The sequence below is a fragment of the Vulpes lagopus genome, chromosome 2, assembly GCF_018345385.1.
Source record: "Vulpes lagopus strain Blue_001 chromosome 2, ASM1834538v1, whole genome shotgun sequence".
Lineage (NCBI taxonomy): Eukaryota > Metazoa > Chordata > Mammalia > Carnivora > Canidae > Vulpes > Vulpes lagopus.
In genome coordinates this window covers 70,316,606-70,330,430 of record NC_054825.1, presented here as the reverse complement: position 1 = coordinate 70,330,430, position 13,825 = coordinate 70,316,606, and the positions used below count along the sequence as shown (strand labels likewise).

The window sequence follows — 13,825 nt, the reverse complement described above, 5'->3', positions numbered from 1 at the left end:
TCCTGCACCGCTTACAAACACTGAGTGGACCACAGAGCTGCGAAAGTAACTGGCTATAGCCAGTGAGAAATAATTCCTCTCTCCTGCCTACCCGACCCCTCCTGGGGCCAACCCAGAACACTTGAAGGCAGCCAGCCACTCTGCTTCCTTAGGGGTGAGTTGAGGAGCTCAGACTTGATCAGCCCATTGAGTCCTGTCCAAGAACACAAGAGACTGGGTAAAGAGAACTGGGATCCGGGCTCGGTTGCCAAGTTCTCACTTTTCCCTCTCCACCAGACCCAGCCTGGCCTGGTTGCAGCATGACTCTGTGGAATGGCGAGCTGTCTTTCTACCCCCAACCCCGGCATGCCCCTGGCTTCAGCGTCCCATTGCTCATCGTCATTCTGGTGTTCTTGGCCTTGGCTGCCAGCTTCCTGCTCATCTTGCCTGGGATCCGTGGTCACTCGGTAAGGAGATGCTAGATGCTAGGGCCTGAGGGTCATGGGCAGCTTGTCTCTGGAAGACATAGGACAGGTAATACTGTAATAAGGGCCTCCATGAATAGTCAGATGAAATGTTGAACCAGAGGAACATAGGTGGAGCAGACCCAGAAATCTGGTGCAGCAGGCACTGCCCCCCGCCCCCATGCACCGCTGCCCAAAGACTGAGAGAGGTTGAGGCCCTGTATAAGACATTCTAGAGACTGATCCCACCTGGATCATTCAGGAGGCTGCTACAGAGAGTGGGTGCCCAGTCCAGGAATCCTGGGGCTACTTCTAGTCTTCACATGCTGCTGGAGTCTCCCTCCTCTCCTCAGACTGTGGCTGCACTCCAGTTTCAGCCTCCAAGTACTGACCAGTGGACCAAAAGGATAGAAACCAGTGGCTGAGACTGCTGTGTTTCACTGGTGTGCTGGGTTAAAATGCATGTGTATGGGCTCTCCCATCCTAGGAACTCAGGGACTCCCATGCAGGATTCAAAGTCGTAGCAGCCTGGGTAGTTTTTGTTGGACTCCCCCTTCTCCTAGAACATAAGTTGTTTTTCAAGTCTAGGAGTATCTAGCCTTCCTGCTTGCTCTGTATTGGTTTCCTTGGGAAACTGGTGCAACTAGGAGTATCTGAGAGGCTGCATTCCCTCCTTCTCTACTTGGCAACAGGACCCTGAGGCTGCCCTCTCCTGGGGTAGGTGACCTCAGCCTGCCTAGCACTTCTGGACTTACTGAGCCTCACCATAGTAGTGACTCAAGTAGCTGGCAAGACCAGGACCAGGAGCCAGATCAGGGAGGGGGGCGGGGGGAGGCTGGTGGGAGTGAAGTGATGGGACAACACCAGGCAGAGAGCCAGATTGCAGAGTGGACTGGGAAATGGGGTAGGGAGGCAGAAGTGCATGGCTAGAAAACTTTGGAAATGCCAGTGGCTCAGAGGGACTTGCACAGAAAGCAAGACTGTAGCTTCAAAACATCAGGAATGTAACTGGGAAAAGGGTGTGGGGCAGGAGAGGACAGTTGCAAGGGCACTAAAGATCTAGGTGGCATGGGGTCAAGGGAGGTCTTGGGGACTCTAGTTGGGCAGTTACCAGGCCTGACAGAGGTTCCTGTTCCTGCAGCGCTGGTTCTGGCTGGTGAGAGTTCTTCTCAGTCTGTTCATAGGCGCAGAAATTGTGGGTGAGTGTGCTGTGCAGTGGATCAGGAGAGGACCTGGGGTGAGGATGGAGGTGGGTGGAGGGCACCTAGGGAAATGGAGATTTGGGGTTTGTTTTCCACTCTCTCTTCCCATTCTTTGGCTCTTTCTAGTGCCCACTCTTCCACCCTTACAGTGTCTACCACCTTGGACCCCTAGAGCCCCCATCTCTCTGTACAGTGTCCTGTCTGCCCTCCCACTCTGCAATTTCCTTGTCTTTAATTCTCTCCCTAATCCCCCCCCCCCCCCACAGCCGTGAACTTCAGCGCACAGTGGTCAGTGGGAGGGATTAACACCAACACATCCTACAAGGCGTTCAGTGCAGCACGAGTCAGCGCTCACCTTGGTCTGCACATCGGCCTGGAGGGGATTAATATCACACTCACAGGTGGGGGCTTGAACTTCTGGAGTAGCAGATGGGGTGGTGGGGGGAGTGCGGCAGGGGCAGCCAGAGGAAATCTCAGACCCCACAGGCTTGAATAGTATTTGAATGGTTTCCTTTTTTTTGTTAAGCTTTTATTTATTTATTCATGAGAGACACAGAGAGAGGGGCAGACACAGGCAGAGGGAGAAGCAGGCTCCATGCTCCCCTGATCCCGGGATCACACCTTGGGCCAAAGGCAGACAACCCAACCGCTGAGCCACCCGGGCATTCCCTTGAATAGTTTTTAGTCCCCATGGATCCGTGTTTTCTCCCACCGCTGCGAACCCATTTTTCCCGCACACCCTCCCCCCTCCCATCCGTATTGGCTTAGCTGCGGTCCCGGATGGTGCGACCTCCCTGACCCCGGCCGCCCTCCCCTCGCAGGGACCCCAGTGCACCAGCTGAACGAGACCATCGACTACAACGAGCACTTCAAGTGGCGTCTGGGTGAGAACTACGCCGAGGAGTACTGGGAGGCCCTGGAGAAGGGGCTGCCCGATCCAGTTCTCTACGTGGCGGAGAAGTTCACCCCGAGCAGCCCCTGCGGGCTGTACCGCCAGTACCGCCTGGCGGGCCACTTTGCCTCCGCCGCGCTGTGGTGAGCCTGGAGGCCCGGCCCGCGGGAGCGAGCGCGGGGGGCGGGGCGGGGCGGGGCGGGGCGGGGCGGGGCGTGGGAGCGCCGGGCGCGCGGGCGGGGCGGGGCGGGGCGGGGCGGGGCGGGGCGGGGCGTGGGAGCGCCGGGCGCGCGGGCCGAGAGTCCCCGCCTCTTGGGCGGGAACGTCGGGGGGCCCGCACAGAGGTGGGAAGCCGGGAGGCCCCGGAGGGTTCCGCTGCGCGCTCGCCATCCCAGCCCCTGTGGTTGTGGGGTCGGGCCCCGGGGGGGGGCGAGGCCGGCCGCGCAGCCGGTCACGGTGCGGCGCCCGCTCCGCAGGGTGGCCTTCTGCTTCTGGCTCCTCTCCAACGCGCTGCTCTCCATGCCCGTCCCGCTCCACGGAGGCCTGGCGCTCCTGACCGCCGGCGCCTTCGCGCTCTTCTCTACCTTCGCCTTCGCTTCCATCTCCAGCGTGCCGCTCTGCCCGCTCCGCCTCGGCTCCTCCACGCTCACCACTCACTACGGTGCCGCCTTCTGGGTCACCCTGGCCACGGGTGAGGACCAGGGGGCGGATCCCGGGAGGCCAGGGGCGGGGACGGGACTCATACCCAGGTGCGCTTTCCCCGTTTACAAAACGAGTCCACGTATATCATCTAATTTGCTCCTCTTAATAGTTCCTACAAGCAGGCACTGTTATACCCATTTTCCAGAGGAGGCCAGGGGCTTCTGAGGGGCGCTTGCCCCAGTTAGCACAGGAACTCGTGTATCACGCACGCACGTAATCCATATGAGAGGTCTTTCTGCTGCATGTGCTGGGGGAGGAAATGCAAGGTGTAGCTCCCAGGAGATGGAAGCGGGCTGGCCAGGTTCTGGCCTGCAGACCTGACTACCCTGTTTCTTTCTGTCGGGGTCACCGCAGGCATCCTGTGCCTCCTCCTCGGAGTGGCCGTGGTGAGTCTCCACTACTCTCGGCCCAGCGCTCTTCGCACCTTCTTGGACCAAAGTGTCAAGAACTATGGTAGCCAGGTGAAAGGGAGCTTGCCTCTCATCCTCAGCAACCCACTACATAAGCAATTTGGAGCCCTGGACTTAACGACCAGTACTAACCTTTGAGGGAGACTCAACTTCGGACTTCTCCCGGCCTCGGCCCTCTGCAAACCCGGTAGCAATACCTGCTGGGCTCTGGCCAGAAGAGCATGAGGACAGTCACTGCGCGGCAGGCTGGGCGCAGGGAAAAGCAGGCGGCCTCAGACATGCCGCTCTCCTGTGCCCTGAGAATGGTCTTCCAGGGCGAGCTGTAAATAATTTTTTTTAAACTTGTTTCTGTTACATTCCATGGCTTTTCCAGGCTTGGGAAATATGAGTCGTCAGCCTACTTCCCTGGGTTGGAAGCAGTCTCTCTTGCTCGCCACAGGCTCTGGGAGAGGGGCGCCCTCTAGTGAGCCCAAAGGGTACCCACAGGAGCCAGCATCTTCTAGAGCTGCTCCAGAAGGATCCTAGGTAGCAGTAAGGAGGCAGGTCACCCTCCCACTGGCCCAGTGGGATCCCCCTCTGCTGGCCAGCTGAGTGGAGTAGGAGGGAATGGCATTTTTGAGGTCATTTATTAACTCCAGTTTATTCACTAAGAGGTAGTGTCCAAGGGCCAAGGTAGATATCAGCAAGGCATAAAAATGCAAATCCTAGGATTTTTTTTTCTTTAAGGTCCTTGGCAAGACCTACAATCTTATTTGGCAAATTTGAGAACGGGAGCTTAAAAATAATGTAGCACGCTGAGTTAATATTAGGCCCGGGACAAGAAGTTTTGTTTCTTCTCCTGCCGAGGGCTTTCATTGTACCAAGAGATCACACAAGTTGGGGAAGTAAAAGAGAAACAAAAAGGACCCAGGAAAAAGGAAAACAAGAGGTGTAGAGGGATGAAATGGGACTACCCACCACACAGACACAGACACACACACACATACACACACACACACACACACGCACCATGTAGATGAAGCTGAGTTTCAATAAATGGCCCTGTCAAAGAGGCAAGGCACTTAGGGAAGGCAGTGTTGCTGTGCAGAAATGGGCAGCACCTGCTCGGTATTACCATGGAGACAGGCTTTATAGTAAGCAGCCCCAATGTCTGTTTAGCATTTTAAGGCTTTTTGTTTTGTTTTTTAACATCAATAGGAAGAGCTTCTTCTTCCTACTCCACCTACAGATTGGGGCTGGGGGCCAGACACAACCCATCCTGCAGTCAGTCATGGCAGGTTTGTGAGGCTCCAATGAGATCTGCAACCAGATTGGAAGTCCAGGTGTCCACCAGGGAGAAGAACCTTATAGGGCACAGTCAGGCTCTGTGGGATGCTTCTCCTTAGAGCATGCCTCAGAGGAAGCTTCTGACAGAGGAATGTCCTGGGGCTCAGGACTCTCAGCTGTGGACCGGTATCGGGGGCTCAGGAGTCCCCCTTCCTCGGGATTCCACTCCAGTGCAGGATCCTCCCCCGTACTCTGGTTGAAGAAAGCCTTCAGCCTTTGGGGATGTATCCTGTGGGCCACTGCCATGGCCAGGCCAAGCAGCACACAAAGTAGTCCTGGGGATGAGACAACAGGTGTCCTGCCTTGGTAACAGTAACACCCTGCCAAGAACATCTTCTCCTAAGAGCATCAGAACAACTCTAAGAGAATTGCTGGCATCCCTGTTTCAGGGCAACTTGGTCTCAGAGCAGGGACTAGCTTAGGGTCATATGGCTGGTGTGGCTCTGTTGTACTGAGTTTTTGGACTCAGCCCAATGAGCCATGAATTACATCTCAGAAGAGAAAGAGAGAAAGAGAAAGAGAGAACTCCAAAAACAGAACCCTCAGGGAAGGGCAGGGCACAGAGGAGGAGGCATGAGAAAGGGCAGGACAATTTAAGGCTATGTGAGGCAGGGAAAGAGAAGGAATGGAGGACACAGAGAAGAGTATTTGGGGGAAGTGGACCAGGACATAAGACTGGAAGATTTGGGAAAGAGCTGGGTGAAGAGTTAGGGAATGAGGGAAATGACAGAGACAGAAGACACAAGACAGAAGACAGGGCATAGGCATCCATGGGGGTGGGGAGTAGAACTGAGGAGAGAAAATCCAGAGATGAGTAATGTAAGAGGGATGGTGCTTTAAAGAGAGGAAGAGCATCCTGGCTACCAGAGGCAGACCCTCAACCCCCACCAATATGGTGGTCCTTGACCTTCTTCCCCAGCCTTAAGCCCTCCGGTGTCTATCTTCAGGGCTGGGCCTCACCTGTAGTCAGTGTGATCCAGAAGGCAGGCCCATGGTGAGTGTGCAGCGAAGCAGTGCCCAGGCGCAGGGGACAGGATGGCGTGAGTGATGTGGCGGTGGAAAAGAAGAGCAGTCCCAACATCTGGAAGATGCCTGTGGCCAGCAGCATGTGGCCACCATAGACCAGCACAGGCATGGACAGCATCACATTGGCCAGCAGCCAGCAGAGGAATGCCACCCTAGAGAGCCAGGACCAAATGAAGGCTGGCCTAGGCACCTCTACTTGGAAGGGCCCAGGTGGAGCCTCAGGGACCCAAGAACATCCCAAAGATGTGAGATAGGGATTTCTGTCTATTGGTTTCCCAACCAAGCATTGTGGGGCTGGTGCCAGCCTGTCCCCACTAGGGATTTCCACATAAGTGGAGGAAACATGGGTAGAAACTCCATTTCTAGGTCTAGGCCAGCAGGGCCTCCATCCCACCCTCACCAGAGCATGGCTGAGGTGTAGTGTCCTGCCAGGCGGTACTGGCCATGCAGACCACACGGGCTGTTGGGGGTGAACTTCTCAGCGAGGTAGAGCACAGGGTCTGGTAGCCCCTTCTCCAATGCCTTTGCATACTCCTCAGCGTAGTTTTCACCCAGGCGCCAGGTGAACTCCTCGTTGTAATTGATGGTCTCATTCAGCTGCTGCACTGGGGTCCCTGGGGAATGGGGCAGTTGTGCTCAGCAGGAACCCAAGGACCAGAGTGGGCATTTGCCTAGGTAAGGGCTTGTCACATTGGGCAGAGGGACAGGAGCTGGTCTTTTTTTTTTTAATTTTTTTAATTTTTTAATTTTTTAAAAAAATTTATTTATGATAGTCACACACACAGAGAGAGAGAAGCAGAGACACAGGCAGAGGGAGAAGCAGGCTCCATGCACCGGGAGCCCGATGTGGGATTCGATCCCGGGTCTCCAGGATCGCGCCCAGGCGCCAAACCGCTGCGCCACCCAGGGATCCCAGGAGCTGGTCTTAGTGTCTGGAAATTTCCCTTCCTACCGTCCCCCCATCCTGTAGATCCAAACCAGATCCCAAAGACATAGCAGAATCTTCTCCTCCCTCACAAGAGCCATCCCTCACCTGTGAGTGTAATGTTGACTCCTCCCAGACCAACCTGGAGCCCAACATCTGCGCGGATCCATTCAGAACTGAAGGCTTTGTATGATGTGTTGGTGCTGACCTGGCCCACGAACCACTCCGAACTGAAATTCACAGCTGGGGTTGGGGAGTTGGACATATGGGAACTCAGGAAGGTCTAGGCATTACTGGGTTAGAGTCAGAAGGGGTCTAGGTCTGTTTTGCTCACAATTGTAGATCTGTTAACTAGCTCAGTCTCTGGCTCATGGTTAGCTTGTCAGCAATATGTTTGCCCAAGACGAATAAAGGGATCAGAACCCAAGATTTCCCTTGGTGACACTCTGCTTCTGCCCCTCCCTCCCTTCCCTGAAGCAGAAGCTGCCAGTGAGGAAACAAGGAGAGGAGAAGCTGACTGCTGAGGGAACTAGATGGGACAGGATCACACTCACCCAGGATCACAGCCCCGATGAATAAGCTGGTCACCACCCGCAGCAGCCAGAACAGCCTCTGAGTCACAGAGTGGGTAGGTTTAGGAAGGAACACCCTCCTTCCAAATCCACCCTTCCTCTTTCCAAACTTGGGTGTCTGTGTGTGTAGGCAGGGGCACATATTCTAAAATTGAGGTCACTTGGTCAATTGAAATCAAAGTGTCTGGCATGTAATAGGTACTCAATAATCATCTTTTGAATCAGGGAATAGGAGTGACACTTTTTCTCAGGACTGGAGGCTCTTTCCTGAGTGTAGTTGTAGTCAGAGAGTCTGGCCCCCTCACCTTGAAGGCCAAGATCTCTCTGGGGCTGGGGTCTCCAGGGCTGGGTTTGTTTCTCACCATCTTGCCTCGAATGCCAGGCAGTATGATGATGAAGGTGACCAGTGCAGTCAGAAAGATGGCAATGATGACGGCCAAGGTGGTGTCCATTGGGAAGATTGGCTTGTGACCAGTATAGAAGGGGAAAGTGTGTCCCAGAGTGGCCATTTTGGTGGGGTTGTGCAGGGGAGGCGTATGCTGTAGGACGACAGATATGTATGTCTCAGTGCTGGAAATACAGCAGAGAGTAAACCAGACTAGGTCCCTCATCTCTGGAGCTCACCAGAGTCTACTGCTACTGCCATTCCACTGCCCCTCTGTCTTTCATCTCCCTATGTTTTGACTGTAAGAGAGTGAGGGTCTTGGCAATCTGTCTCTGCTGCCTCATGCTCCTTTCCTGACCCTGAGGTCCCTTAAGTCAGTGCCACAACCACCCTCGAGGCTTCTCTGCTTCCTCTAGGACTGTCTTAAGAAATATAATTCTCTTTTATCTCTCTCAGGCCTCCAGCACAATCAGACAAATCACAGGACATAAAAAGAGCTATATTTACTATCAAGTGAAGGCATAAGGGTGAAAGATGGTACAGATTACAAAAAGATCGGCTTTCTTTCTTAGTCCCCAAAGGAACAAAGGGCAGACAGCTCTGCTAAGTGTATAATCCAACTACATTATCAGAGGACTGATTCCCAGTCCTGGCGATGCCCACACTGGTCTGTTCCACTTTCTCAAGCACCCTGGCTCCTGCTCTGGCAACTCTAGCATAATTGAAATAATTGAGTTCACCTCATTTGACAGTCAATGAACCTAGCTCTGCTAATATCCCTATGTGTGACCTCTACTGGGGCCCTGGTTTGCCCAGGAGTCTCCATTATTTATAGTCTGACCGGGTAGGGTCTTGTTAAGCCATATAGTGAAAGAATAAGTTTGGAGTTAAGCAGCTCTGTGTTTGAATTCTGCCTCTGCCTCTTGCGAGTTATTTGACCCCTACAGAGATTTGGTTTTATTACAAAATAGGGATGATAATGTCATTGTGAGTGTGAAACAAAATTGTGTCTGGAAAATGCTAAGAATAATATCTGAAACAGAATGACATCGATAGACAGGGGAAAGGGGACATTTTATTACTACCACATTGGGAAAGAGGGGACATTTTATTACTCCATGTATCTCTTTATCCAATCCTTCTCGGAGAGAACCATGGGTTAGAATCAGATCTGGGTCCAGTTCCAGCTCTTCATTAATTTTAAAACATTGGGGAGGCAAATGACAACCTCCTTGGCCCTTGGTTTCCTCATCTACAATTGGAAATGGTGATCTCCAGGTCCTCTCTAGTTCTAAATTCTGTGATTCTTCTATAATACCTGGTGGCTCCCAGCCTTCTACTCTCCTTCTAGGCAGGCCACCTCCTATGCTGTCTCTGGGGGTAGCATAGTGTCAGGCAAAAAGACAAAGCGACAGACAATTTTAACTTTTAATCCTGTCTTTTGGACAAGTCACATAACGCCTGAGTCCCAGTTTTCACATGAAGTGTTGCTTTTCTCTTAACTCTTTAATTCTTCCATTCCAGAGGAACAAGTACCTCTTTTCCTCCTGGGCTGTCACTCAAATCCTGCCTGCCTACCACCTTTCTCATTCATCATCCCTTTTCTCTTTACAACTTCTCAGCTTCTCTTTCTCTCCTGGCTCCTTCTTCTAAGGATATGTGTACATTTCTCCCATCTTAACACAAAGAGAAAGGACTCTCTCCCTTGAACTTCTCAGTCCCTCCAGCTACTGTTTTATCCCACTCTCCCCTCTTCACAGCCAGGCTTTCTGCAAGAATAGTCTATGTTGGTATTTTCACTGCTTTACCTCCTCAAGTCATTGCAATCTGGCTTCTCTCCATCTCCAACTTCTCCATTAGGTTACCATATGCTAAATCCAAAGGGAAGTTTTCACTTATCATTCTTGATCTCTCTGTGGTATTTTGCATTGTGGACTGTTCCCTCTTTCTTCAAACTTGTCCTCCTTGGACCTCCATGACACCATGCTTTTCTGGGTCTCCTGCTTTTGGCCATTCCTTTTGTGGCTCCTTTGCTAGTCCTTCCTCCCTCTGAAATATTTGTTTCCCGGGATTCTGTCTTGGCTTTTTTCTTCTAGCACTCTTCATGATTCCCTAAGCAAACTCCTATGGCTGATGCTTCTCAAATCTGTCTCTAGGTAGACCTCTTACCTGGGCTTCAAACACAAAAGGGCCAATTACCCCATAGACATCTTCACTTGGCTTTCCCACAGATGCCTCAGATTTAACAGGTCCCACACTGAATTCACTGTCTCTGGTCTGCTTTCATTCTGTTTTTTAAGTCTCTTTAGTGGCATCACCATCTTATCAATAAAATAAGTCAGAAAGCTGGACCATCTATCTTACCTCCTAAACATTTCTTGAAACCATCCATGCATTTCCTTCTCTATGCCCTAGCTCAGCCTCATCTATCTTGCCTTGACTAAGCAAATATAATCATCTTACTTATTTGCTTTAGGTAAAATCTAATCTCACAATCACATACGAAGTCCTCTGTGATCTGATCGCACCTACCATTGCATCTGTCTTTGGCCCAGCCTAACCTCCAGCCATACTGAACTACTGGCCTCTCCCTGAATCTGACACGCTCTTTCAAGTCTTCATGCCTTTGTATATGCTATTTCCTCTGCCTGGAATGCTCTTACCCCTTAGCAAACTCCTTTTACACCCTTCAAGCCGCAGCTCATGTTACTCCCTCTGTGAAATATCCTCTGACACCATTGGGCCAGGGTGGATGTTCCCTAATATTCTGATTGCATTTTGAATATGCTTCCACGAAAACAATAATTACACTGTATTGTAATTGTGTGAACATCAGTCTCCTCATTAGCTTCTAATCTCCATCTTTGCATCCCTTGCATGTAGCATATACTAATCAGACTGTGGGTTGAATGAAAGAATATATGAATGAGTTCCTCTCCCTTTAGGTGGCATCTTCTATTTCACACACAAGAGGGAGCTATGCTCCCTCTGTCCTCGATACAGTATTAAACTCTCATTCATTGTTAATGGAGTGTCACCAGGACAGGGCTAAAGATTGGGCAGGAAGGGATTTGACCAACTCTGTCCATTTTTGTGCTTTCACAAAATGTTCAGAAAGTCTCTTCCAATAGTTGGAATCCAAAGTATGAATATTCATGTTTAATTGAATCTGAAATGCATTTCAACACAAGCTAAAGATAAATAACAACTTGTAGATTGTTATCTTTTAAAATGTGTGATGATATTGATTTTATTTATGTTTTAGAAATTTTTTATCTATGACCTAGACTAAAGCCATTACAATTGTGATGGAAGGCTATATTTTTTTAGAAAAGTCTATAAAATATAGAATATCTTGGTTAATAAAGTAGGAAGAGAAAGCAAGTTAGCTAATACATGTTATATGTTGAAATTTCAAAAACAAATATTTGCAATATAAGCAAATAATTGTGTAATGTATTTTGGTTAGAGTTACCTGTTAACATTATCCCTGCATATATTTTAATGGGAGGTTATAAAATATTTTACAAGAATGGCTCATCTCTAATAACATAGTGCTTCAAAGAAACACTAACAAAAGGCTCTCTATCTTAAGTACAAAAAAACAATGTTAACTTATTTCCAATTCTCCAAAATATTTACTAAAGATGACTAAAGCAAAAAGATGGTTGGTGAATAAAATTCACCTTCTTTAATTTCTTCTTGTTTAATTTAATGAATTAGGTTTTCCTTAACCTACATTGTCTAATCCAAAGTTAATATTGGATGACACTGATCTCAAATTAGTTTTAATTATTAAGGTAACAGGCCTCCTGTATGAAGTGGTGGGACTGAAATGAAAAGTCCCCATGCCCAGCAATACTGCTTTTCTTACAGATTGTAGTTTCCCTTTGGAACATCTTCCTCCTTGGCAAGCCAAGGAGGCTCTGACAGCAGAATTTCTTCCAATCTGAGAAAAACCTTTTGTCAGTCTTCACTCACTTCTCCCCTAGCTCACCACCATGACTAATATGTATACACAATGGATATTGATATAAATAAGCACAAGATACAGTCAGACATACACTTACAATTTCTGTAAACAGAAATATAGACCGGAGAAGAAAGTAGTTCTCAGTAACATAGAGAACTAGATACATAAGCCCTCAATCAGAGGCCCGGGTGACAAAACTGAGGTGCTTTCTCAATGGATTGGCCAATCCCCACACTCTGGGGTCCTCCCTCCTCCCTGGCCTGGACAAGTGAGGGGCACCCCCCACACACACACCTTTCTGAACTCCCTTAAAATACTGAAGCATTTCTATTGCTCAGTTGTGTTTCAGACAGTTAATGTAATCCTTACCTATCTCAGGTTGAAGTAGAGTTCCTGTGTGTGTATGAGGGGTGGGCAAGGAATAAAGTCACACACCTTTAAGAAAATTCAGCCTGGTACAGCAGGTCCTCAGCATTCAAAGTTCTCAAGTGCTTTCTTAGTGTTCTGTGGCCCATCTGGTAGCCTGACTCTGCCCACCTCCCCCATCTTCTGGAACCTAGTAATTCTCTACAAAGGGGAATGGGTGACATGGCTGGAGTTGCCAAGAGCTCTGATTAATGATACACAGCTACTGGAATGTAATATTTTGTTTCTCTGGTTGGAGTTGATCCCATTAAAAGTTTACAACTCTGGCTGGCTAAGGGAACCCTGCCAGGAGCTCCTGCCCCAGCCTCTTCAAGAAGATGAGTGGACATGTGTGTGTGTGCTGTTGCACCAAGGTATGATTAAGTGGAGCAACAGAAGATCTGAGAAGTGGGTTGAGGCAGGAATCCCCAGTCAGGGCTGAATCATGTGAGTCAAACTACCTGGGCTCCAGGTAAACCGGGATAAGGATTCCATGTCTGTAAATCCAGTGGCCTCCTCTTAAATCTTACCAAGCTCTCTCTTTGAGGAACTCCCACTCGATCTGAACTTGCCCTGGGTGGGCGCTGGAAGTGCACGTGCGGGGCCGCTCCGCAAACCCCTCCTGACCGCACAGACCCCGCAGACTCACCCCCGCCACCCACCCCTGGACCCTGTGTCCTTACCTTCGCGTCTTGCCGACAGTGCGTGCGTGGCAGCCGGCGCCGCTGGCCTCCCCGCGGTGGAACGTCACGGGCGGCGCTTCTGCGGGTGGGATTGGGCCGGGAACCGGGGCCAGGCGCTCTGTCACCGAGAGCGCGCTCCCTCCCCGGGCCCAGCTCGCTTCCAGCCCCACTGCTCCCCTAATTCGCCGAAGGACCAGGCCTCGGACTGGACTAACCGGGTCCGGGTGCTTCCCCGCCCGCCACTCCAAGCGGCTCTCAACCTTCTCAGACCGCACCCGAGGCACCGAGGCGCTGCCCCCCGCCCCCACCCCGTCCTCGATCTGGGACTCGGGAGGGACCGCGCGCCAGAGCCATCCCCCCCCCCCGCCCCGCCATCCCTCCTGCCCGGGACCCCGGGCAGCTCCCGCACAAACCTAGCGAGGCAGTCCGAGGCCTGAGACCTCGGGAGCTCACGAGGAACCCCGGGGGGGGGCTGCCACCCACTCTTTCAGGGTCTTAGGACGAGCTTCCTTGCCGCGCGCGCTGCCCGGTCCTCCTGGTCCTGATGCCCGATCCGAAGGTGTGGGGAGTTTGGGGCTGACGCTCCCCGGCCTGCCCCCCCGCACCCTCCCGGGCTTCCGCCCCCTCCCCACCCGGGGCAGACTTGCCCTCTTCGCCGTCCAGGCGGCCGCACGGACGAGCCCTTGCCGCGGACGGGACCGAGGTCGCGCCTGAGCCCCGCGAGCCGGTGCCGCCGCGCCTGGCGCACCCCGGGCCCCTCGGCGCACCCCGGCGGGTCCCGGCGCCCCGGCTCGCCGCCCGCCCCGCCCGGCCCCGCCCCGCCCCGCCTCAGCGCTGGGCCGCGCCGTCGGCTCCGCACCCACAGCCCCGCCCGCCCCGCG

The 13,825-nt window shown here is 51.9% G+C and overlaps 2 protein-coding genes across 4 annotated transcripts; one reads left to right on the top strand and one right to left on the bottom strand.

Annotated features, from left to right (window-relative positions):
* The first annotated feature begins 30 nt into the window (after window positions 1–30).
* DUOXA2 (dual oxidase maturation factor 2) lies at window positions 31–4,094 on the top strand. Its single transcript, XM_041746395.1, has 7 exons — window positions 31–154; window positions 277–446; window positions 1,585–1,642; window positions 1,912–2,046; window positions 2,467–2,680; window positions 3,014–3,228; window positions 3,594–4,094. The coding sequence occupies exons 2-7, from the start codon at window positions 300–302 to the stop codon at window positions 3,785–3,787; spliced, it is 963 nt and encodes a 320-aa protein (XP_041602329.1). The 5' UTR covers window positions 31–154; window positions 277–299; the 3' UTR covers window positions 3,788–4,094.
* Window positions 4,095–4,270: 176 nt separating this feature from the next.
* DUOXA1 (dual oxidase maturation factor 1) lies at window positions 4,271–13,731 on the bottom strand. Of its 3 annotated transcripts, XM_041746392.1 has the most exons (8): window positions 13,358–13,731; window positions 12,945–13,023; window positions 7,861–8,037; window positions 7,481–7,538; window positions 7,035–7,169; window positions 6,402–6,615; window positions 5,936–6,153; window positions 4,271–5,250 (listed from the first exon to the last, which is right to left on the bottom strand). In XM_041746392.1, the coding sequence occupies exons 3-8, from the start codon at window positions 8,005–8,007 to the stop codon at window positions 4,994–4,996; spliced, it is 1,029 nt and encodes a 342-aa protein (XP_041602326.1). In that variant the 5' UTR covers window positions 8,008–8,037; window positions 12,945–13,023; window positions 13,358–13,731; the 3' UTR covers window positions 4,271–4,993. The 3 variants fall into 3 exon arrangements, with proteins under 3 accessions (XP_041602326.1, XP_041602328.1, XP_041602325.1); XM_041746394.1 differs by lacking the exon at window positions 13,358–13,731 and having other exon boundaries at window positions 12,945–13,234; XM_041746391.1 differs by lacking the exons at window positions 12,945–13,023; window positions 13,358–13,731 and having other exon boundaries at window positions 7,861–11,502.
* Between the last annotated feature and the right edge of the window lie 94 nt (window positions 13,732–13,825).